At 49.4% G+C, this 24,218-nt stretch overlaps 2 protein-coding genes across 5 annotated transcripts; both read right to left on the reverse strand.

The window, feature by feature from the left end:
• Positions 1-724: 724 nt before the first annotated feature.
• DAXX (death domain associated protein) lies at positions 725-5,222 on the reverse strand. 4 transcript variants are annotated; one of them, XM_033216789.1, is made up of 8 exons: positions 5,065-5,222; positions 3,891-4,080; positions 2,909-3,740; positions 2,553-2,764; positions 2,175-2,397; positions 1,553-2,018; positions 1,170-1,392; positions 725-971 (listed from the first exon to the last, which is right to left on the reverse strand). In XM_033216789.1, the coding sequence occupies exons 1-8, from the start codon at positions 5,115-5,117 to the stop codon at positions 912-914; spliced, it is 2,259 nt and encodes a 752-aa protein (XP_033072680.1). In that variant the 5' UTR covers positions 5,118-5,222; the 3' UTR covers positions 725-911. The 4 variants fall into 4 exon arrangements, with proteins under 4 accessions (XP_033072680.1, XP_033072679.1, XP_033072676.1 ...); XM_033216788.1 differs by having other exon boundaries at positions 2,909-3,416; positions 3,891-4,150; XM_033216785.1 differs by having other exon boundaries at positions 3,891-4,150.
• Positions 5,223-9,258: 4,036 nt separating this feature from the next.
• Positions 9,259-9,498, reverse strand: SMIM40 (small integral membrane protein 40). Its single transcript, XM_033216790.1, has one exon. It carries the CDS (start codon positions 9,496-9,498, stop codon positions 9,259-9,261), a length of 240 nt encoding a protein of 79 aa, XP_033072681.1.
• Between the last annotated feature and the right edge of the window lie 14,720 nt (positions 9,499-24,218).

The following is a 24,218-nucleotide window of genomic DNA, read 5'->3' on the forward strand; positions in this document are numbered from 1 at the left end:
TGGGCAATACTCGGCCGACTCGGCCACTTTGCCTTTAAAGAACCGTCGCCTCAGTCCACCTTAAAAGATCAGGTCCCCTCCTCCGCTGGGAACTCAGGACTTGGTTCGGCCGAAGCATTTATTCCCCTTTAAAGCTCTAAGCCTGTCTTTTCCCATTGGCGATGGGTTCAGGTATCGTTCCCCAGGCTCCGCCTCTGAGCTGTGACCATTAGCTGGTTGGTGGGATCTAATCGCCCTCTTCCTAGCTCTTTGCAGCCCCCTGAAGCCCCGCCCCCTTTCTCTGGGCCTGGATTGGCCAAATAACCTTGAAGTCGGCCCCTCATTGGCTTTTTCACTCCTACTGCACGAAGTGAAAAAGTAAAGTGCGTTAAGGCGGCTGAAGCACTTAAAAAAAAAAAGTACAGCCTGAACAACATGGCGAAACCCTGTCTCTACAAAAAATACAAACAACAAAAACAAAAAATTAGCCAGGTATGGTGGCACGCGCCTGTAGTCCCGGCTACTCGGGAGGCTGAGGCATTACCACTTGAGACTGGGAGGTCCAGGCTGCAGTGAGCTGTGATCGCACCACTGCACTCTGGCCTGGGCGACATAGCGAGACAACAACAAAAGACCAGGCTAGAAAGGGCAGATCGGGACTACCCCGGGGATATTGGGCTAACCCTGAGCAAGGGGACAGCTAATGCCAATCTGTAACAGTAGAAGGACAAGAAAAAGACAGTGATACAGTAAGAAAAGAACTTTATTGTTTATTAATGTTTCTGTGTAAAACTTAAGCTTTTTTTTTTTTTTTTAAAGAAACACCACCAAAAGGGGATTAGCTTAGTCCATCCCTTCCTCAGTCATCTGCTTCCCACATTCCTCCAAATGCTATCCCAAAACATTCTGGAGGCAGGGAGAAGGGGAGGCAGCTAATCAGAGTCTGAGAGCACGATGATCTCTTCTGGATCGCACTGTGTGGCCACACTTGTCTGCAGGGAAGTGAGAGACAAACAGTCAGAGAGATCTGGAGTACAGGAGAAAAGAAACAGACAGGAGGATTTACAGGATAAAACGGGTGGGAAAAAGGAAGAGACAGGATGTGGCAGGTGCAATATTCAGACAGAGCAGCTAAAACAGACAATGAAAGAGAACAAATTATCAGAAGAAACACGGCCTCCCCTTCTTACCTTGCAAGTACCAGGCCGAGGAGGTTGTGATTGGGGGGTTTGGGACAGCTGGGCTGGAGAAGGGATGCAGAGGGAGCTGGTCACCAGGCCATGGCTAGGAGAGTCCACCCTTGTGGAGGAATCAGCAACCGGGGCCAAGGAAGCCAACGGGGAAGGTGGGCTGGGCAGGGTACATATCTTTTTCCCATTCTTCTCATGCACTGACCTTTGCCTTTCCACATAGCTAGAAACCGAAACATAAATATGTGGAGGGGTAAGGGAAGACTGAGGCTGGAGGAGGGCAGTCCAGTCTCTCCCAGCAGACTCAGTTCCCCAATATTCCTCTCCGAAAGTCCCCTGCAATCCCTCCTTGGCTTCCCTCTTCCTCCTCCTGTTGTTATTACCTGTTTCCTAATGGCCCTGATCCTGTTTGCTTCTTCTCCTTCCGAGATTTTTTGCAGGGGGGACCAGAATCTCCCCAGTTGTGAGGAGAGACGCCTCCATTGAAGGAAGTAGAAGAGACCATGCCTGCCCCATTCTCTAAGACAGTGGTGAAGGGCTCCTCTGATTGCTTCCTGGAAGAGGAAATGTCCATCTCCACAGAGGAAGGGGTATCCAGGGGCAAAGCTTCAATCTCTAGCTCAAAGAGCTGAGACACAGGGCTTTCTTCCTCCAGGGTCAGCTCCTCAGGCTGTTCTCCATTGCTTTCAGCATCTATGCTGGAGGGGGCCAGGGGTTCTTCTGACAGTAACAATGGTGACACTTTGTTTTGCTGCTCCCCTGAAGACCTGCTGATCTGTTTGCCAGGTTCCAGGTTCTTTTCAGTGGAGATCTGTGGTGAGGACATGGGGCTCCCGTCTCCATCTTTACCTGGAAAAGAAGAAAAGGGGAGAGGGTAGCCTGAGAATGAGGGGAAAAAATACTGCTGAGAGGACACCAGGAGGAGGAAGGGAAAGGTCTCAAACAGGTGGCTTATGCCTAACAAAAACAGAAATGACAGGTGAGGAGAATGTTCCCTTGACATACCTGCTGCTTCTTCCTCTTCCTCCTCCTCTTCATCGTCCTCCTGACCCTCCTGCATCTGTTCCAGATCCTCCTCCTCTTCAGAATCTGTGGCCTCCTCCTCTTCTTCTTCCTCCTCCTCCTCCTCGTCCTCCTCCTCTTCCTCATCACTCTCCTCATCTTCTTCATCATCTGTCTCAGCTTTGGAGGCAGAAGGGCACCCCTGGGATGCCATTCCACTAGGGCCCTGGGGGACAAAAAAGTTTCTCTAAGGAATCCCTTGCCCCAGAGGGTTTGGTTCTTGCATTCCTTCTCATGCTCCCCCATCAGTCAACCTGGACTCCCTGGTGGCCAGTGCAGGGGAAGGACAATGTCTCTCTGAAGGCTTCACCCCATCCACACCTCACCAGAATCCAAGGAGGCTTCAGGGGTGTCTTCAGAGTGAGAAGAGGTGCCTTGGAGCCGAGCTCTTCTCTTTTTTCTCTCGCCCTCCTCACTTTTGTCTTGCAACATTGCATATTTGGAGATGACCTCATCCAGCCGACTCATGGCCAAACTCCGGTTTTCCCGAAGGCGCCGGGCCAACACAGGATCTGATAGTGCAGGGTCAATGCCTACGTGGGAAGACATAAAGTCAGAGCACTCAGCTGTGGAAGGGACTAGAAGAGTACAAACCCTAGAAAGGACTAGAGAGATGCCCCATCCGCCTCATACCTGACATATAAGGGTCACTGAGAGGCATCCCACTAACCCCCTACCTGGCCTATAGTCATCTGTGAGGTGGCAGCCAAAGTTGTAGATGAGATCGAGGTGACGTCGTTCCTGTAACCGGATGCCCACATCTCGGAAGGCATCCTGAGCCATGAGCTGGAGCTGCTGTCGAGGGAGGCCAAGGCTGTGTCGGGCAGCTGCCTTCTCTACTGCCCGAAGCACGTCCCCATAGTCAGGGAAGGTATCAGGCCCTGGCTTGTTGATGAGCCGCTCAATGCGCCTGTTAACCTCTGGGTAGCGGGTGCCACGGTAGGGGATGCGCTGCTCTATGACACGGCCGGTCAGTGAAGAGCAGTCTTTCAGCTCACATAGTCGCCCAAAGAGGCGGATCAGCTTACGCTTCAACCGTGCCTCCTGCAGGTATGTGGAGTCTGGGTCATCCAATTCTGAGAGATCCAACTCCTTTTCCTGCAGCCGCCGGATCTCTGCCACATAGAGCGCCAGCAGCTGCTCCAAGCGCTGGATCTGCCGCCGGGAACCACGGGTCCTTGGGGCCTGAGAGGCAGTGTTTTCAGCATTTGTGGGGTCCAAGGAGAGGTGTGTGGGAGGGTTATTCCCAGAGGGCTCATTGGAGGTGGTGGCAGCAGTGGCCAAGTTCAGCTTCTTTTTGGCTGAGTGGGCCTTGAGAACAGTGCAGAGCTCATTGATGTAGACATAGAGCTTAGATGGCCGGCACCGGGCCCGAGATAGGACCCGAGAGAGGATGTTGCAGAACTCCGCCGAGGCCAAAAACAGAGAGTGGGCACGTTGCTGCCGGTTACAGAGGAATGGGACCACCTCAGGGTGGTCCGCTGTCTGCGTCTTACAAAGTTCAAGGAACTAGAAGGTTCAGGGGAAGAAGGAAGGGGAAGAGAGACAAGGGAGGGGGTTGAGAGAAAGGGGAGCGGGGTTAGTGGGGAAGAAAGGACAGGAGAGCCAGTCAGCCATCCCCCTCCCTGGGGTACAACAATCTTCCCCGCTAAAGCTCACCTCTTCGAACAGCTTCTCATTCTCCAGCTTGTAGCACTTCTTGCCGCCCGAACTACTGCTTCCTCTGGCCCCATGAGGCTCAGAAGAGCTAGGGGCTTCTGCCCCTGGTGAGGCCACATTGGGGAGTGGGTGGGAGGGCCCTGGCTGAGCAGCTGCTTCATCTTCGTCATCATCATCCAGCACGATGATGCTGTTAGCGGTGGCCATGGGGGAATCAAATCCCCCGGAGGGAGGAAGTGGTGGGGATTTCAGAATTCCTGCTGGAAGGGGATGGGGCCTCAGAATGAGCCCCTCCAGCATAGCCCCATCCCTTCACCTCACCCATTTTCTGAACTCCTTGGGTTTCAGTAACATCCAGCCCTGACCAACACTGTCTTCACCACCTGATTTCAATAACCATTAGTTCTACATGCTTTTCGGGCCCTTCAAGTGGTGTGGGGGGACAACCCCCCCACACCTTAAGTTGCCACCTTCTGCTCCACCCCTCACGTCGATTTCCGGTCTTTCTGTTGCATTTCCCCTCACGTCGATTTCCGGTCTTTCTGTTTCATTTCCCCACTATTTCCCAGAGTTGGCAAGTTGGTTCTTTCTCCCACACTGCTCCCTAAATTGTCCTGACACCCCCATGCACAGACAACACACTCCTGTGGGCGCCACCTCATGTGTTTGCCCCCTCTGCCCTCAAGCAAGTCAACCCCACACCCGCCCCATCCTGAATGATCACCCCAACTCCTAGACTCTCTGAGGTGAAAGAGGTTCCCTCCCAACAGTCCGTTCTCTTTTCCCCTCCTTGAATTATCTCCATATTTCACCCTCAGATAAGTCTCCTCAAACTGGGTCTTTAGGTTGAAGATATTTTACCCAAGTCCCCTCCCTTTCACCCCACCCTAATTTCCCCCATTCTCTCGGTGACCTGTAACTAATTAGAAGTCCCCCCGCACCGCGCTACGCTCTCCCGATTCCTCTTAGATCCCAACCCTGGGTCCGGCAGGTCCGGTAGATGCGCTTCCCGCCAAATCCCCCTCCCCCAGTTCAGCCCCCGGCCGCCCCACTCCCTTTCAGGGATAGGAAGGTACCACAGTTTTCCCCTCAGACTCAGAGCCCGGCTCTCCCCAATACCTCTGCCTCGATATCCCCGCCCCCGCCTCTGATCCCCGCACCGTCCGGCCCCCACCTCAGAAACCGTCTCTCGAGGCGACCCTCGCCGCAGATCTCAGAACCTCGCATGGTTCCCTCCGCCTTCCTTCCCACTCCCACCGCAGGCCCCACTACGGACCGGAAGCCACAGAGTTTCCGCCTGCATGCAACTAAGCGCCGCCATATTTTCGTACGGAACAAGTCTTCCTGTGGCCGGAAGTGGCCGTAGGCACGCCCCGCGAACACCTCCAGTGCCGCCCACATAGCGCTGTTGTCCAGGTCGGAGTTTGTCTCCCCGAACCCAGGCGTCCCAAAGCAGCTGGGGGCCGCCATTTTGCCGTACGGCGCTGGCTACGCCAGAACTTCGGTGCGCAGCCAGTGGAGCTCTTTTCGCCCGGTGCTTCTCTGACTCCTCCAATCAGAAACTTCCTCCCTGGGGCCCAACCGCCGGCGAGTGGCGCGTGGGGAGGACGGAGCCTCCTTCCCAAGGAGGGGCAGGGGAACTGAACAGGGTGGTTTAGGAATTGGGCTTTCCAAAGCTGCGCAGGGTCTCAGGGAATGGCAGAAGTCTCTTAAAAGGGAAGTAAAACCTTTTTCTTCAACTATACTATTGGCAAGCTATCTGGCCCTGCTTTCCTGTCCCCCAGGTTCCCATTTCCGCGGCTTATTCGGCTGACCCAGCCCCTTCCCCTGCAAGGGCGGCGCGCTCCTTGCCGCTGTCCAGCAGCTGCTTCTACTGCCAGGTGCTGCGTCCCGCGATCGTTATAACACATGCGTACAAATGAGCACAACGCGCCATACAAAAGTGTTATTATTATTACTATTGTTGCTGATTTGCTTTTCAAGCTTCACCACAGAACTAATGACCAACCAGACGATTGGGACCTGAATGGTTCTCCTTCTCCAGAGGGGGTCCTCGAAGGGCTGTCAGTGCTGACTGTGAGGCCGTGCTTTGTCGTGGAGGCCCAGGGTCTGCGGATGGACGATGATGGGGTGGGGCTTGGAGGAGAGTTTGAGCCTCTGCGAGGGCTGCTGTGAAACGAAATGAGGCTCATAAAATACTTTGGGTTTCCTCCTCTTCTGGGAGAGGGGGAAAAAAGAATGAAGGGTGAAGAAACAGACTTGATACCCACCTCGTTGAGTTTAGGGAGGTTGGAGGGAGTCGTGGAGGCAAGGCTGGGTCCAGAGGTGAGCTTATGAGGAAACCAGAAAGATTAACAAGGTCCCAATCGCTAAGGCTCCCATTTCCACAAGTGGTGGGCATCTTGCCGCTTAACTAGGTTCACAGAATTTACTACATCCCTAACGCTGAGTCATAGAATCGCAAACACTCGTCCATTGAACAATCCCACATCACTTCTCTCCAGTCGTCAAAGTCTACAGCTTTCAAAATGGGGAACATAAAAAACCTCTGCGGGGACTGGAACTTGGGAGATGTAAGGGATTTAATTTCCAGAACCTCAACTTTCCCAAAATTGGTCTTCCTAAGGAAACACCTGCAGTACAGGTTCTCATTCTTCACTTCTCCTTTTACAATACAGACACCCTCTTAAAAAAAAGAAAGAATAGTTATTTTTCCCCTCCCCCCTCAAAAGTGTAGTTCTCAACCATGAAATCTCCTGGGGCATTCTTACCTGTTTAAAATAAAGGGAAATGTACCCTGTTTCTTTCACTAAGGCACCATGAACACCTTTTCTTTTTTTTCTTTTATTTCCTTTCTTTTTTTGTTTGTTTTTTTAAAGGCAAGGTCGGCTGGGCGCGGTGGCTCACGCCTGTAATCCCAGCACTTTAGGGGACCGAGGCAGGCGTATCATGGGGTCAAGAGATGGAGACCATCCTGGCCAACATGGTGAAACCTCGTCTCTACTAAAGATACAAAAAATCAACCAGGTGTGGTTGGGGGTGCCTGTAATCCCAGCTACTTGGGAGCTGAGGCAGGAGAATCCCTTGAATTTGGGAGGCGAAGGTTGCAGTTAAGCCAAGATCATGCCACTGCACTCCAGCCTGGGTGACAGAGCAAGACTCTGTCTCAAAAAATAAAAAAATAGGCCAGGCGTGGTGGCTCACACCTGAAATCCCAGCACTTGGGAGGCTGAGGTGGGTGGATCACCTGAAGACAGGAGTTCGAGACCAGCCTGGCCAACATGATGAAACCCCGTCTCTACTAAAATTACAAAAAAAATTAGCTGGGTGCAGTGGCGGACACCTGTAGTCCCAGTTGTTTGGGAGGCTGAAGCAGGAGAATTGCTTGAACCTGGGAGGCAGAGGTTGTCGTGAGCCAACATTGCACCGCTGCACTCCAGCCTGGGCAAAATAGAGAGACTCTGTCTCACAAAAATAAATAGGTCAGGCGCGGTGGCTCATGCCTGTAATTCCAGCACTTTGGGAGGCCGAGGCGGGCAGATCACAAGGTCTAGGAGTTCAAGACCAGACTGGCCAATATGGTGACACTCCTTCTCTACTAAAAATACAAAAATTAGCCGGGCGTTGTGGCTGGCACCTGTAGTCCCAGCTACTTGGGAGGCTGAGGTAGAAGAATCGCTTGAACCCAGGAGGTGGAGGTTGCAGTGAGCCGAGATTTTGACACTGCACTCCAGCCTGGGTGACAGAGCAAGACTCTCTCAAAAACTAAAAAAATTTTAAAAATAATAAATAAATTAATTAATTAAATAAAATAAAATGTGGCCAGATGCTGTGGCTCACCACCTATAATCCTAGCACTTTGGGAATTTGAGGTGGGTGGATTGCTTGATCTCAGGAGTACAGACCAGCCTAGGCAACATAGTGAGACCTCATCTCAATAAATAAATAGGCTGGGTGCAATGGCTCACGCCTGTAATCCCAGCACTTTGGGAGGCTGAGGTGGGTGGATCACTTGACATCAGGAGTTCCAGACCAGCCTTGCCAACACAGTGAAACCCCATCTCTACTAAAAATACAAAATGGCTGGGCATGGTGGCGCACACCTGTAGTCCCAGCTATTTGGGGGCCTGAAACAGAAGAATCGCTTGAATCTGGGAGGCAGAGGCTGCAGTGAGCCGAGATCACTGCCACTGCACTCCAGCCTGGGCGACAGAAGGACTCTGTCTCAAAAAACAAAAAAAAGAGTTCGAGACCAGCCTGGCCAACATGGTGAAATCCCCGTCTCTGCTAAAAATATAAAAATCAGTCAGGCGTGCTGGTACACACCTGTGGTCCCAGCTACTCAGAAGGCTGTAGCAGGAGAATCGCTTGAACCCCAGAGGCAGAGGTTGCAGTGAGCCGAGATTGTGCCACTGCACTGCAGCCTGGGAGACAGAGCAAGACTCCACCTCAAATAAATAAATACATAAATAAATACATAAATAAATGTGAATATTTTCAATATGCCAGAATTACATCCTTGAAACAATTTTTATTTATTTACTTATTTTTGGAAGGAGTCTCACTCTTATCACCCAGGCCAGAGTGCAATGGTGCGATCTCGGCTCACTGCAACTGCCTCCAGGGTTCAAGCGATTCTCCTCCTCAGCCTTCGAGTTGCTGAGGCACACAATCAGGTGCCCACCAACTTGCCCAGCTAATTTTTGTATTTTTAGTAGACACAGGATTTCACCATATTTGCCAGACTGATCTTGAACTCCTGACCTCAGGTGATCCCCCTGCCTCGGCCTCCCAAAGTTCTGGGATTATAGGCGTGAGCCACTGTGCCCGGCCACAATTTTAACTGATGATGAAAATTTTTTAGATACCTACTTAAAGATATGTGAAAGAGTATATACTTTTTCAAAATTATTTCCCTGAGTATAGGTGTAGAATTTAAGATTGCTGCCCTGGCCCGGCGCAGTGGCTCGTGCCTGTAATCCTAGCACTTTAGGAGGCCAAGGCGGGCAGATCACCTGAGGTCAGGGTTCGAGACCAGCCTGACCAACATGGAGAAACCCCGTCTCTACTAAAAATACAAAATTAGCCGGGTGCGGTGGCGCATGCCTGTAATCCCAGCTACTTAGGAGGCTGAGGCAGGAGAATCCCTTGAACTCTGGAGGCAGAGGTTGCAGTGAGCCAAGATCGCGCCATTGCACTCCAGCCCCGGCAACAAGAGCAAAACTCCATCCCCCACCCCACCAAAAAAAAAAGACTGCTGCCCTAAGCTATCCAAGCATCTCCTCCACAGTCCCCAGCACTCCCATTTCCCTCCTGTCTCCCCTCTCACCTCCTTGGTGAGGAAAGAAGATGTTTATAGGAACGGTGGTCACAATTCCAGCTCCTCCTCCTTCTGAGGTGTCCCCAGGAGCCAGTCCCCTAACTTTGCCCATGGTAGTGACCACAGCAGCTTATAAGCAACCTCCAGCATCAGCAGTGTCAGGAAGAGGGCCAGGAAGATAAAGAAAGCCTTGTCCAAGGCACGTCGCATGGGACCCCTGGGAGGAGAGGGACCCTGGGCAAATGCCAGGAACACATCCCCCTCGTCCACATCACCTTCCTCTGCCATCCTGACTCACAGTCAGACAGCTGGCTGGATCAGGGGGCTGGGATGGAAGGCCTTGCTCAGCACTGCTGGGATTAAGGGGCATGGTCATGGCAAGTCCTGCACCTGCCAGTCCTGACCCTAATTCCCATACTTAAGAGAAAAGAAAGAGGACCCTCTGAGCCTTCGGATCAATTATGTAAACATCCAGCGTGATGTGAAAGGTCTGGACTAAATGATCCATGAACTCTTTTCAGCTTTTTCATAGTATAATTCTGTGATTTGGAAACTGAAGGCCCAACATGGAGGCATAAGCTAGAATTGCCTGTCGCTCTGGGTCTCAAGTCTCAAAGGCTCAAGGCTCAAAGTCTTGGGCCCCAACTGATAGAATGAGGAAATGGAACTACCATGCATCTGTGGGCAATTGTCAGTCAAGGATCTAAAGCCCCTTCTGGCCGGATGGTAGGGGGTGAGTTGGTCTATCCTAACCAAGGTGGGTGGGAATAAGCAGAGGGGACTTGAGTTCTCACAGGAGTAGCTCTCCCCACGGGGTCTGCAGGCAGCTAAGTTCGAGATGTTATAACCCAGAGCACTCTCTTCCTAATGATAATGCAAAGATTATCATTGACTGCATGAGCCCAAGGGGAGGCTTATAAAAAGACAAAGACCATGATGGAGCAGCAGGGCAAGGGTATGTGATTGGGACTTGGCTATTGGGTTGGGGTTATTTTACTTTACTTACTTATTTATTTATTTAGAGACGGAGTCTCGCTGTGTCTCCCAGGCTGGAGCGCGGTGGCACGATTTCAGCTCACTGCAACCTCTGTCTCCTGGGTTCCAGCAATTCTCCTTCCTCAGCCTCCTAAGTAACTGGGATGTTGGGAGCAGTCCCCCAAAATCTGGCCATAAACTGGTCCCAAAACTGGCCACAAACAGAATCTCTGCAGCACTATGACATGTTCATAATGGCCCTAACGCCCATGCTGGAAGGTTGTGGGTTTACGGGAATGAGGGCAAGGAACACCTGGCCCACCCAGGGTGGAAAACCGCTTAAAGGCGTTCTTAAGTCACAAACAATAGCATGAGTGATCTGTGCCTTAAGGACATGCTCCTGCTGCAGTTAACTAGCCCAATCTATTCCTTTAATTCGGCCCATCCCTTTATTTCCCATAAGGGATACTTTTAGTTAACTTAATATCTATGGAAACAATGCTAACGACTGGATTGCTGTTAATAAATACGTGGGTAAATCTCTGTTTGGGGCTCTCAGCTCTGAAGGCTGTGAGACCCATGATTTCCCACTTCATACCTCTATTTTTATGTGTGTGTGACTTTAATTCCTCTAGCGTCACTGGGTCAGGGTCTCCCCTACTGAGCTGGTTCAGCACTGGGATTACAGGCATGTGCAACCACGTCCGGCTAATTTTTTTGTATTTTTAGTAGAGACAGGGTTTCACCATGTTGGTCAAGCTGGTCTGGAACTCCTGACCTCAAATGATCTGCCCACCTCAGCCTCCCAAAGTGCTGAGATTACAAGCGTGAGCCACTGCATCCAGCCAGGGTAATTTTAAAGAAGAGTGAAGTTTTGCCATTGATGGTCCAGGTCTCAGAGGCTACTGGTGGAGGATGTGGTTGAGGAGCTTGTTGGGGCAAGGATTGAAGACCTTTTCTTTTCTTTCTTTTTTGATTGATTGAAGACCTTTTCTTAGGCCGGGCGTGGTGGCTCACGCCTGTAATCCCAGCACTTTGGGAGCCTGAGGCGGGTGGATCAATTGATCTCCTCCTGAGGCAGGAGATCAAGATCCGCCTGGTCAACATGGTGAAATCCTGTCTCTACTTAAAATACAAAAATTATCTGGAAGTGGTGGCGCATGCCTGCAATCCCAGCTACTTGGGAAGCTGCTGCAGGAGAATCTCTTGAAACCGGGAGGCGGAGGTTGCCGTGAGCCAAGATCATGCCACTGCAACTGCACTCCAGCCTGGGTGACATAGTGAGATTCTGTCTCAAAAAAATAAAAATAGGGCCGGGCGCGGTGGCTCAAGCCTGTAATCCCAGCACTTTGGGAGGCTGAGACGGGTGGATCACGAGGTCAGGAGATCGAGACCATCCTGGCTAACACCGTGAAACCCCGTCTCTACTAAAAAAAATACAAAAAAAACTAGCCGGGCGAGGTGGCGGGCGCCTGTAGTCCCAGCTACTCAGGAGGCTGAGGCAGGAGAATGGCCTAAACCCGGGAGGCGGAGCTTGCAGTGAGCTGAGATCCGGCCACTGCACTCCAGCCCGGGCGGTAGAGCGAGACTCCATCTCAAAAAATAAAAATAAAAATAAAAATAAAAATAAAAAAAGAAGACCTTTTATTGATCCTGTTCCCCAGGCATTGGCCTGAAGGTTGGGTAGGGAAATTGAAGCCCATCTAGAGACAAGGGATTTCCTCAAGGGAGGGTGAGGGAGGGGAGGGGGAACGGTGGAGGAAGCAGTGTACCTTATACTGGGAACCTTTAGAGCCTCCTACCTAAAATATTTCATTTTCATTTTTACGTCAATAGGAAGACCTTGTTCCTTTTTTTTTTTTTTTTTTTTCTTTTTTTACCAGATCTTTTTTTTTTTGAGATGGGATCTTACTTACCCTGTCGCCCAGGATAGGGGGTGCAATGGCACAATCTCAGCTCACTGCAACCTCTGCCTCCCAGGTTCAAGCGATTCTCCTGCCTCAGCCTCCCAAATAGTTGGAATTACAGGCACGTGCCACCACGCCTGGCTAATTTTTTGTATCTTTAGTAGAGACGGGGTTTCACCATGTTGGCCAGGCTGGTCTCAAACTCCTGACCTCGTGATCCACCCACCTCGGCCTCCCAAAGTGCTGGGATTACAAGCGTGAGCCACCGCACCCAGGCTACAGGATCTTGCTCTGTCACCCAGGCTGGAGTGTAGTGGCTCAAACATGGCCCACTGCAGCCTTGATCTCCCTGGCTCAAGCAATCCTCCCATCTTAGCCTCCTGAGTAGTTGGGACCACAGGTGTGTGTCACCACGCCTGGCTCATTTTTGAATTTTGTAGAGACAGGGTCTCGCTATGTCACCCAGGCTGGTTTCTAACTCCTGAGCTTAAGCAGTCCTTCCACCTCAGCCTCCCATCATTCTGGAATTACAGGCATAAGCCTCCACGCCTGACTAGGAAAACCTTCCTTACTTGGGAAGTCAAGTCACCCCCCAAAAGAGCAGAAATGATGTTATAATGTTTCGAGGGCTGGGTGCAGTGGCTCACACCCGTAATCCCAGCACTTTGGGAGGCCAAGGTAGGCGGATCACAACGTCAGGAATTCGAGACCATCCTGGCAAACACGGTGAAACCCCGTCTCTACTAAAAATACAAAAAATTAACCAGGCGTGGTGGCGGGTGCCTGTAGTCCCAGCTACTCGGAAGGCTGAGGCAGGAGAATGGCCTGAACCCCAGAGGCGGAGCTTGCAGTGAGCCGAGATTGCGCCACCGCACTCCAGCCTGGGTGACAGAGCAAGACTCTGTCTCAAAAAAAAAATGTTGTTTCAAGTCGTGCCGCATTGTCTTTTACGGCAGCTGCAAAGGAGTCTCAAAAGAGTAAAAAAACCCTAGACTAGAATTTAAACTGATCTCTTAGTTGTGTGAAGCTGTGGACAAGTCACATGACCTTTCTTTAGTTTTTTTTTTTTTTTTTTTTTTTTTTTTTTTTAAATAAAATCAGAAAAAGTTAGGCCGGGCGCGGTGGCTCAAGCCTGTAATCCCAGCACTTTGGGAGGCCAAGGCGGGCGGATCACGAGGTCAGGAGATGGAGACCCTCCTGGCTAACACGGTGAAACCCCGTCTCTACTAAAAAATACAAAAAACTAGCCGGGCGCAGTGGCGGGCGCCTGTAGTCCCAGCTACTCGGAGGCTGAGGCGGGAGAATGGCGGGAACCCGGGAGGCGGAGCTTGCAGTGAGCCGAGATCGCGCCACTCACTCCAGCCTGGGCGACACAGCGAGACTCCGTCTCAAAAAAAAAAAAAAGTTCTTGCCTCCCATAATTATTCTGAGAGATAAATGAAATAAAGGTTTTTTGATGTTGTGGGTCTTTTGTAAATTATAAAGCCCCCCCTGTGTAAATGTAACATATTAATCTCTGATACCTTCACTTACATCCCAGGCAAGTGTGCAATAAGGCCACACAAACACCTTTATTGTCTCTTTACCATTCCTTTCACATGGTAGGTTCAGCACCAAGATCTTGTATAATAAATAAACCTAGCACCTTGTTGGAATTTTAATTTTGAAATAATTTTCAGCTTACAGAAAAATTTAAGAACAGTTCCAAGAACTTCGGCATGTACCTCTTTCACTCAGATTCTCCATTTGTCAACACTTGGCTGTATTTGTTCCATCTCGCTCTCAACCCCAGTATAACCATGTGTTACAGGTTGAATTGTGTCTCCTAAAAATTCATATGTTGTGCAGCCATAAAAATGAACAAGAGCTGGGCTGGGCGCAGTGTCTCATGCCTGTAATCTCAGCATTTTGGGAGGCCAAGGCAGGAGGTCGAGACCATCCTGGCTAACATGCTGAAAGCCCGTCTCTACTAAATATACAAAAATTTAGCCAGGCATGATGGCATGGGCCTGTAGTCCCAGCTACTCGGGAGGCTGAGGCAGGAGAGTGGCTTGAACTCGGGAGGTGGAGGTTGCAGAGAGCCAAGGTCGCATCACTGCACTCCAGCCTGGGCAACAGAGCGAGACTACATCTCAAAAAAAAAAAAAAAAAAAAAAAAAGAACAAGATCAAGTCAGGCGCAGTGGCTTATGCCCCTGTAATCCCAGAACTTTGAGAGGGCAAAGCGGGCAGATCACAAGGTCAGGAGTTCGAGACCAGCCTGGCCAACATGGCAAAACCCCATATCTACTAAAAATACAAAAATTAGCCGGGCATGGTGGCAGGCACCTATAATTCCAGCTAGCTACATTGGAGGCTGAGGCAGGAGACTCACTTGAACCCAGGGGGCCGAGGTTGCAGTGAGCTATGATCTCACCATTGCACTTCAGCCCCGGTGACAGCACAAGACTCCTCTAAAAAAAAAAAAAAAAAAAAAAGTGAAGAATTCATTTGTCCGCATGTTCTCACTTATAAGTGATGATGAGAACACATGGACACAGGGTAGGGAACAACAAAACTGGGTTCTGTCTCGGGGAGCGGGGGAAGGAAGAGCACCAGGAAGAATAGCTAATGGATGCTGGGCTTAATACCTAGGTGATGGGATGATCTGTGCAGCAAACCACCATTGCACCTGTTTACCTATGTAACAAACCTACACGTCCCACACATGTACCCCTGAACTTAAAATAAAAGTCGAGGCCGGGCGCGGTGGCTCAAGCCTGTAATCCCAGCACTTTGGGAGGCTGAGATGGGTGGATCACGAGGTCAGGAGATTGAGACCATCCTGGCTAACACGGTGAAACCCCGTCTCTACTGAAAAAATACAAAAAAACTAGCCGGGCAATGTGGCAGGCGCCTGTAGTCCCAGTTACTCGGGAGGCTGAGGCAGGAGAATGGCTTAAACCCAGGAGGCGGAGCTTGCAGTGAGCTGAGATCCGGCCACTGCCCTCCAGCCCGGGCAACAGAGCGAGACTCCGTCTCAATAAATAAATAAATAAATAAATAAATAAAATAAAAGTCGAAGAAAAAAATAAAATTCATATGTTGACGTCCTAACTCCCAGTTCCTTAAAATGTAACCTTATTTGGAAATAAGGTTGTTGCATATGTAATTGGTTAAATGAGGTCATACTGGAGTTGAGTGGGCCGCTCACCACCTTTATTAAAAAGGGAAGTTTGGGCCGGGCACGGTGGCTCAAGCCTGTAATCCCAGCACTTTGGGAGGCCGAGACTGGCGGATCACGAGGTCAGGAGATCGAGACCATCCTGGCTAACACGGTGAAACCCCGTCTCTACTAAAAAAAAATACAAAAAAAAACTAGCCGGGCGACGTGGCGGGCGCCTGTAGCCCCAGCTACTCGGGAGGCTGAGGCAGGAGAATGGCGGGAACCCGGGAGGCGGAGCTTGCAGTGAGCTGAGATCCGGCCACTGCACTCCAGCCTGGGCGACAGAGCGAGACTCCGTCTCAAAAAAAAAAAAAAAAAAAAAAAAAAAAAAAAAAAAAAAAAAAAAAGGGAAGTTTGAACATAGGCTTGCAGATAGAAAATGACATGTGACCATGAAGGCAGAGATCAGGTTGATATGTCAAAGATTGCCAGCAGGCCAGGCACCATGGCTTATGCCTGTAATCCCAGCACTTTGGGAGGCTGAGGCAGGTGGATCACCTGAGGTCAGGAGTTTGAGACCAGCCTGGTCAACATGGTAAAACCCCATCTCTACTAAAAATACAAAAATTAGCTGGGCGTGGTGGTGGGTGCCTATAATCCCAGCTAGCTACTCGGGAGCCTGAGGTAGGAGAATCGCTTGAATCCCGGCCGAGGTTGCAGTGAGCCGAGATCACACCACTTTACTCCAGCCTGGGTAAAAGAGCAAAACTCCATCTCAAAAACACACACACACAAGGGCGGGCGCGGTGGTTCATGCCTGTAATCCCAGCACTTTGGGAGGCCAAGGCGGGTGGACCTGAGGTCAGGAGTTTGAGATCAGCCTGGCCAACATAGTGAAATCCTGTCTCTACTAAAAATACAAAAAACTGGCCTGGCACAATGGCTCACGCCTATAATCCCAGCACTTTGGGAGGCTGAGGTGGGCGGATCACGAGGTCAGGAGTTCGAGACTAGCCTGGCCAACATGGTAAAACCCTGTCTCTACTAAAAATACAAAAATAAGCAGGGCGTGGTGGTGGGCGCCTGTAATTCCAGCTATTCGGGAGGCTGAGGCAGGAGAATTGCTTGAACCTGTGAGGCGTAGTTGCAGTGAGCCGAGATCGTGCCACTGCACTCCAGCCTGGGTGACAGAGCGAGATGCTGTCTCGGGAAAAAAAAAAAAAATATATATATATATATATAATATATAACGTTATATATATAATATATATAAAGTTATATGTATATAAAGTATACAAAGTATATAAAGTTTATATATGATATATATAACATTATATATATATATATAAATAAATAAAGTTAGCTGGGCGTGGTGGTAGGCGCCTGTAATCCCAGCTACTCAGTTGGGAGGCTGAGGCAGGAAAATTGCTCGACCCTGGGAGGCAAAGGTTGCACTGAGCCAAGATGTCGCCATTGCACTCCAGCCTGGGCGACAGAGCAAGACTCCATCTCAAAGAAAAAAAAAAACTTAGCTGCACATGGTGGTGCACACCTGTAATCCCAACTACTCAGGAGGCTGACTGAGGCAGGAGGACCGCTTGAACCTGGGAGGCAGAGGCAGAGGTTGTAGTGAGCTGAGATTGTGCCACCACTCTAGCCTGGGTGACAGAGCAAGACTCCATCTCAGAAAAAAAAAAAAAAAAAGGTCTAGTGTAAATGTATGTTCTTTGAAGTAGAACTGCTAGGTCAAAGAATATGTAAATACTTGATTTGGGTAAATATTTTTAAAATGCTTTCTGTAGAGGCCGCACCAGTGTACCTTTCTTTCTGTCAGCATTGTGTGACAGTACCAGTTTCCTTTCCCCACCCCTGTCAGCTGAGAGTGTTATCAAACTGTTTTTTGTTTTTGTTTTTTTTTTGAGACAGAGTCTCACTCCATCACTCAGGCTGGAGTGCAGTGGTATGGATCTCGGCTCACTGCAACTTCCATCTTCTAGGTTCGAGCCATTCTTATGCCTCAGCCAGTAGCTGTGATTACAGGTGTATGCCACCAGCAGCTAATTTCTATATTTTTAACAGAGACAGGTGTTTGCCATGTTTTTTTGCTTGTTTTGAGACAGGGTCTTGCTCTGTTGCCCAGGTTAGCGTGCAGTGGCATGAACATGGATGGTTCACTGCAGCCTCAACCTCCTGGGTTCAGGTGATCCTCTTTTCTCAGTCTCCCAAGTAGCTGGGACTCCAGGTGGGCGCCACCATGCCCTCCTAAACTCTAACTTTTGGTGACAGTGACTAGCCACCAAGGCACACTGTAAAGGCCTCAGATAACAGGAAGTGGTAGAGAACTGCAGCCAATCTAATACCTAGACAAATTCAAGGTGGGACCTATCAGGTACAATCCTTGTTACTTGGGTGATTAAATTACCTGTACACCAAAGCCCCATGACACACAATTTACCTATATAACAAACCTACACACGTACCCCTGAACCTAAAATAAAAATTAAAAAATAAAATAATGCAAAGTTTGGGCTACAGAGTATAAGTGAGAGATATTCAGCTATTGGGAGTTTATAAAAGACCCACAAACATCATACTAGAGCAAAAGTCAATTTGAACATCTGCCACAGCCAGAGGAAACCAAAATCACTAGTAGTGTGTGGCCGTCAGGTAAAGCATTTTGTCCCCCGCACCTCCTCTGCTTCCGGCTGTGAGGGGGAGGGTGGAGAGTCAGACACAGGAAGGCAAGAAAGAAATTCTTGAGGAAGCCAGCCACTCCACCAGTTTCCCACTGGCAGCTTCCCGTGTCAAGACACTCAGTCGGAGCTGGCCGAGAGAAAAATGTAATTCAAAATGATGCTTGGAAGATTTTTTTTTTTTGGTTCCAGGGATTGAGCAGATATGCTCTGTGGCCTGCCTGAGTTATCTTTCACGGGCAGTGGGAGAACTAACCCCACAGGACAGGTTTAAAGGGGTGGGGACACTTGAGTGTGGGGGGGTGCATGGCAACATATTCAAGCTTATGTACATGACATTGAGGTCTGGACATGGAAAAATACTGAGGCACTGTGTGTATGTTAATTGTGTGTGAGAATGAAACTCCTTGACCCTGAAAACAGGACAGGGAGTGGAGGGTGTGGTGAGATAAGGAACGCTGAAAACAGCCTCCTGAGAATGTGGTTTGAGTGCTTTTACAAGGCCGCAGGTGTCTCACAACCTGACCTCAAAAAAGCCATCTAGTGGATGTTTGTGATTTAACAAGTCCTTTCAACAAGTATTTGGCAGACTGACGCTGAGGGGGGCTCTCTTAGAAGGACTGCCCCCCCCCCCCCCTCGCCCGGTCGCACTCAGCTGTAATTGTCTAAGAACTCATTCTTGGCGTTCACCGTGAGCTATAAACTCTGCAAGGCGACATGATCGCCTTGAAGTTATGCGTGGAGGAGAGCACATCAATTTTAGGAGAATCCCTGTAAGAGACACTCCTGACTGCCATCAGGTGGACAGGACCCACGCGAAAAATACCAGGGGTTCGGTTATGCTGGGTTAGGAAATGAACAAAGAACAAAAAGTGTGTTTTGTTTTGTTTTTTTTGAGATGGAGTCTCACTCTGTCATCCAGACTGGAGTGCAGTGGCACGATCTCGGCTCACTGCAACTTCCGCCTCCCTGGTTCAAGTGATTCTCCTGGCTCAGCCTCCTGAGTCGCTGGGATTACAGGTGCGCGTCACAACGCCCGGTTAAGTTTTGTATTTTTAGTAGAGGCGGGGGTTTCATCATGTTGGTCAGGCTGATCTCGAACTCCTGATCTCGTGATCCGCCCACCTCGGCCTCCCAAAGTGCTGGGATTACAGGTGCGCATCACCACGCCCAGCTAAGTTTTGTATTTTTAGTAGAGACGGGGTTTCTTCGTGTTGGTCAGGCTGATCTTGAACTCCTGACCTCGTGATCCGCCCGTCTCAGCCTCCCAAAGTGCTGGGATTTCAGGCGTTAGCCACCGCTCCCGGCCTCAGAAAGTATTTTTTAAAACAGTGCAACAGCTACTTCAGGCTATCTAGTGCACTGTAGAGCCTGAAGCGCTACACAATCTTATGCTTGTAATTAGGCAGGAATGTCCTTAGTGTCCTGATCAAGGAACCTTAAATTTAAAGTTATGGGAGCAGGTAGGTCGCTGCCTGGGAAGAGGATATGAGCAAGGTCATTTTACTAATGTTACTATTTTGACCATCTGCGTTGTATTTTCTTTATCTGCCAGATCGTGGGGAGTTAGAACGCCTATTACCTCCACCTGAAAAGAATTCAGAAGATTTAAAGGGAGAGATTCCTCTCCTCCCTTCATTCTCTTCTATGGGGAATAAGAGATTTTTTCTAGTGAGGAAAAACAGGAACCTGAACAGCAGGAGAGTGCTCCTCTCTCTACTTCATTCCCTTCTGCAGGGCATAAGGAGGATTTTTTTTTTTTTTTCTAGTGAGGATAAGGACGAACTGGAGCCTTTTCCTCCCTCTATAGAAAAGCCATTGCCTCCTTTCCTCCACCCTTAAAGGGACCTGCATTTGTTCGCTCCATTCAGCCAACAGCGCCTCCCATCCGCCTTAAAGATTGCAATCTGGGCCGGGCGCGGTGGCTCAAGCCTGTAATCCCAGCACTTTGGAAGGCCGAGACGGGCGGATCACGAGGTCGGGAGATCGAGACCTTTCTGGCGAACACGGTGAAACCCCGTCTCTACTTAAAAAAAAATACAAAAAAACTAGTTGGGCGAGGTGGCCGGCGCCTATAGTCCCAGCTACTCAGGAGGCTGAGGCAGGAGAATGGCGTAAACCCGGGAGGCGGAGCTTGCAGTGAGCCGAGATCCGGCCACTGCACTCCAGCCTAGGGGACAGAGCGAGACTCCCTCTCAAAAAAGAAAGATTGTAGGCCGGGCGCGGTGGCTCAAGCCTGTAATCCCAGCACTTTGGGAGGCCGAGACGGGCGGATCACGAGGTCAGGAGATCGAGACCATCCTGGCTAATACGGTGAAACCCCGTCTCCACTAAAAAAATACAAAAAACTAGCCGGGCGCGGTGGCGGGCGCCTGTAGTCCCAGCTACTCCGGAGGCTGAGGCAGGAGAATGGCGGGAACCCGGGAGGCGGAGCTTGCAGTGAGCTGAGATCCGGCCACTGCACTCCAGCCTGGGCGACAGAGCGAGACTCCGTCTCAAAAAAAAAAAAAAAGAAAGATTGTAATCTGCCCAAAGGTCGGTTCTTAGATAAGACCCCCGGTCAGCGAACATCTGTATGATGGGGTGGCCACGTCTCCGGGACAAACTTCCCTGCTGGAGGGGTGCCTCCAGGACTGAAGGAAAGTGGCTGATTATGATTGTATCCCTCATATGCAAGTTCTCATTTCCTACTTCCAGCATCAGCATTCTGGCCTCCTCTGTTTTGTTTCCCTTGTTATATACAAAGTTTCGGTGCCACAAAAGGAATAGCATTCAAATATAAAATTTTCTTTTTCTCAGCAAGGCAAGGTACTTCTATATAGAAGGGTACACCCTTACAGATGGAACAATGGTGAGCGCACACTTGGACAAGGTGGGGGAAGGGGTTCTTACCCCTGATGCACGTGGCCGCTGCTGCTATGTCCTTCCCCTATTGGCTAGGGTTAGACCACATAGGCTAAACTAATTCCGACTGGCTAATTTAAAGAGAATGACGGGGTGAGTGCTTTGGTGGGAGTCAGGGCAGAGCAGGTAGCAGGTAATTGAAATGAGTTAGGGTGGAGCAGGTGATCGGAATGAGTTAGGGTGGAACAGGTGATCCGAATGAGTCAAGGTGGGGTAGGTAATCAAAAAAGATTGCTTTACCAGGAAGTTTAAAAGTAGAAGGCAGGCCGGGCGCGGTGGCTCAAGCCTGTAATCCTAGCACTTTGGGAGGCCGAGACGGGCGGATCACAAGGTCAGGAGATCGAAGGCCACCCTGGCTAATACGGTGAAACCCCCGTCTCTACTAAAGAATACAAAAAACTAGCCGGGCGACGAGGCAGGCCCCTGTAGTCCCAGCTACTTGGGAGGCGGAGGCAGGAGAATGGCCTAAACCTGGGAGGCGGAGCTTGCAGTGAGCCGAGATCCGGCCACCGCACTCCAGCCTGGGCGACAGAGCCAGACTCCGTCTCAAAAAAAAAAAAAAAAGTAGAAGGCAAAGAATTGAACATACTAATATATTAATTCTTTGAAAAGAAATTTAGAACTCACATCTAACAACCCCTCCCCTTGTATTTCCTTACAGCTTTCTTTTCAAACTTTTAAAATATGTCTTAGCTTAGTTGTTTTGCTTGATTTTCCAAAAGAAGCAGCTTCTCTGGATAAGGTGGAGGATAGTTAAGGGAGGTTTTAGTAGGTGCCATTTTTATGAGCCTCTGCATCAACTTACGGATGCATGGTATGACACAGGACCCCACAAGAATAAGTACACCTATTACACCTGCGAGGGAAATAGGAATTGAGACTATTATTCCTTTCCATATACCAAACTACTTTTCTAGCCATCCTGTAAAGGGGTCATTTACCACTGAGTTGCTGGCTAACTCATTGGATAGAGCAGTCAGATTGTGCAATGCCTTTGTTATACTTCCATGAGGGGTGGTGTTGTTTGGGATGAAGGTGCAACATCAAGTTTTAATCATGACGTAGACTCCTCCTCTTTCTGCTAATATCATGTCTGAGGCTGTCCTATTTGTCAGGCCTCTTGTGGGGAAAAGAAAGAAAGATCAGATTGTTACTGTGTCTATATAGAAGGAAGTAGACATAAGAGACTCCATTTTGTTCTGTATTTGAGATGCTGTTAATCTGTGACCCTACCCCCAACCTTGTCCTTGCAAGAGATATGTGCTATGGTGACTCGAGGTTTAAAGGATTTTGGGCTGTGCAGGGTGTGCTTTGTTAAACAAGTGCCTGAAGGCAGCTTGCTGGTTAAAAGTCATCACCATTCTCTTAATCTCAAGTACTCAGGGACACATATACTGCCAAAGGTCGTACACTGCCAAAGGTCACAGGGACCTCTGCCTAGGAAAGCTAGGTATTGTCCAAGGTTTCACCCCATGTGATAGTCTGAAATATGGCCTCGTGGGAAGTGAATGACCTGATCGTCCCCTAGCCTGACACCCGTGAAGGGTCTGTGCTGAGGAGGAAGAGTATAAGAGGAAAGAAGCCTCTTGGCAGTTGAGATAGAGAAAAGCATCTGTCTCCTGCCCCTCCCTGGGCAATGGAACATCTCGATGTAAAACCCGATTGTATGTTCTGTTTACTGAGAAAGGAGAAAACCGCCTTAGGGCGAAAGGCCGGACTTGCTAGAAATGCTGCTCTTTATGCACTAAAAAGGTTTATGGAGATGTTTACATATGCATATCAAGGCACAGCACTTTTCCTTAAACTTATTCTTAAACTTATTCATGTCACAGGGAACTTTATTCATATGTCTTATTGCTGACTTTCTCCCTATAATGATCCTATTATCCTGCCACTTCCTTTTCTTTAAGATGGTAAGATAATTATCAATAAATACTAAGGGAACTCAGAGACCGGTGCCGCCTCGGGTCCCCTGGGCCCACTTTTTCTTTCTCTATACTTTGTCTCTGTGTCTCATTTCTTTTCTCAAGTCTCTCGTGCCACCTAACGAGAAACGCCCACAGGTGTGGAGGGGTAGGCCACCCTTTCACCTCTGAGCCCAAGCTAAGCCATCATATCCCCTGTGAACTGCACCTACATCCAGATGGCCTGAAGCAATTGGAGATCCACAAAGGAAGTGAAAATAGCCAGTTCCTGCCTTAACTGATAACAATCCACCATTGTGATTTGTTCCTGCCCTACCCTAATTGATAAATATATTCTCCCCTGCCCTTAGGAAGGTACTTTGTAATATTCTACCCACCCCCACCCTTAAGAAGGTACTTTGTAATATTCTCCCCTGCCCTTAAGAATGTACTTTGTAGGCGGTGCGGTGGCTCAAGCCTGTAATCCCAGCACTTTGGGAGGCTGAGACAGGCGGATCACGAGGTCAGGAGATCGAGACCATCCTGGCTAACACGGTGAAACTACTAAAAAATGCAAAAAACTAGCCGGGCGAGGTGGCGGACGCCTGTAGTCCCAGCTACTCCGGAGGCTGAGGCAGGAGAATGGCGGGAACCCGGAAGGCGGAGCTTGCAGTGAGCTGAGTTCCGGCCACTGCACTCCAGCCTGGGCGACAGAGCAAGACTCCGCCTCAAAAAAAAAAAAAAAAAAAGAATGTACTTTGTATGCCTATCCCAAACCTATAAGAACAAATGATAATCCCACCACCCTTTGCTGACTCTTTTCGGACTCAGCCCGCCTGCACCCAGGTGAAATAAAAAGCTTTATTGCTCACACAAAGCCTGTTTGGTCTCTTCACATGGACACCCTTGATGCTATTTTCCTAAGCCATCTGGCTAGTAGCCCCTAATTGTTCAGCTATTCCTTTAACAGCTTCTCTAGTGTAGTTAATAAATCGCTGTTGGTTGTAATAGATGTAGTTTATCCAATCTACACTTTTATTAATTGTCACCCACCAAAATATTGACTTAAATCCTGCAGCAATTTGATTTCGGGCTTTAAATTGATCTAGCATTCCCTGTGGGACTCTTAATTGTGTCTAAATAGACATAAGAGTCGAAAGACCCATAAGGGGCTTCTCTTGCTTTATGATATCTTATTTTTCCTTCCTCTGGTTGATGAAATGCCAGGGTGAAAGGGATAGCCAATTGGAATAAAGCACAAGTGCCATTCCAGTTATTTGGCAGAGTGTCCAGTAAAGGTCCACCACAATACCACCACACATCCGCTTGGGGATGAACAAGGGCTGACTGACTGATAAGTTCTTGAAAATTCTTAAGCTCACTGCATCCCTTCAGGTCTCCAAGGAACGCTAAGTTTCCTCCCTGTTGGGAGAGACACGAAGTGAACTTAGTGTTGGGAGACAGAAGCTGGATGGCCCTCG

The sequence above is a fragment of the Trachypithecus francoisi genome, unplaced genomic scaffold, assembly GCF_009764315.1.
Source record: "Trachypithecus francoisi isolate TF-2019V2 unplaced genomic scaffold, Tfra_2.0 Lachesis_group10, whole genome shotgun sequence".
In the NCBI taxonomy this organism is placed as follows: domain Eukaryota; kingdom Metazoa; phylum Chordata; class Mammalia; order Primates; family Cercopithecidae; genus Trachypithecus; species Trachypithecus francoisi.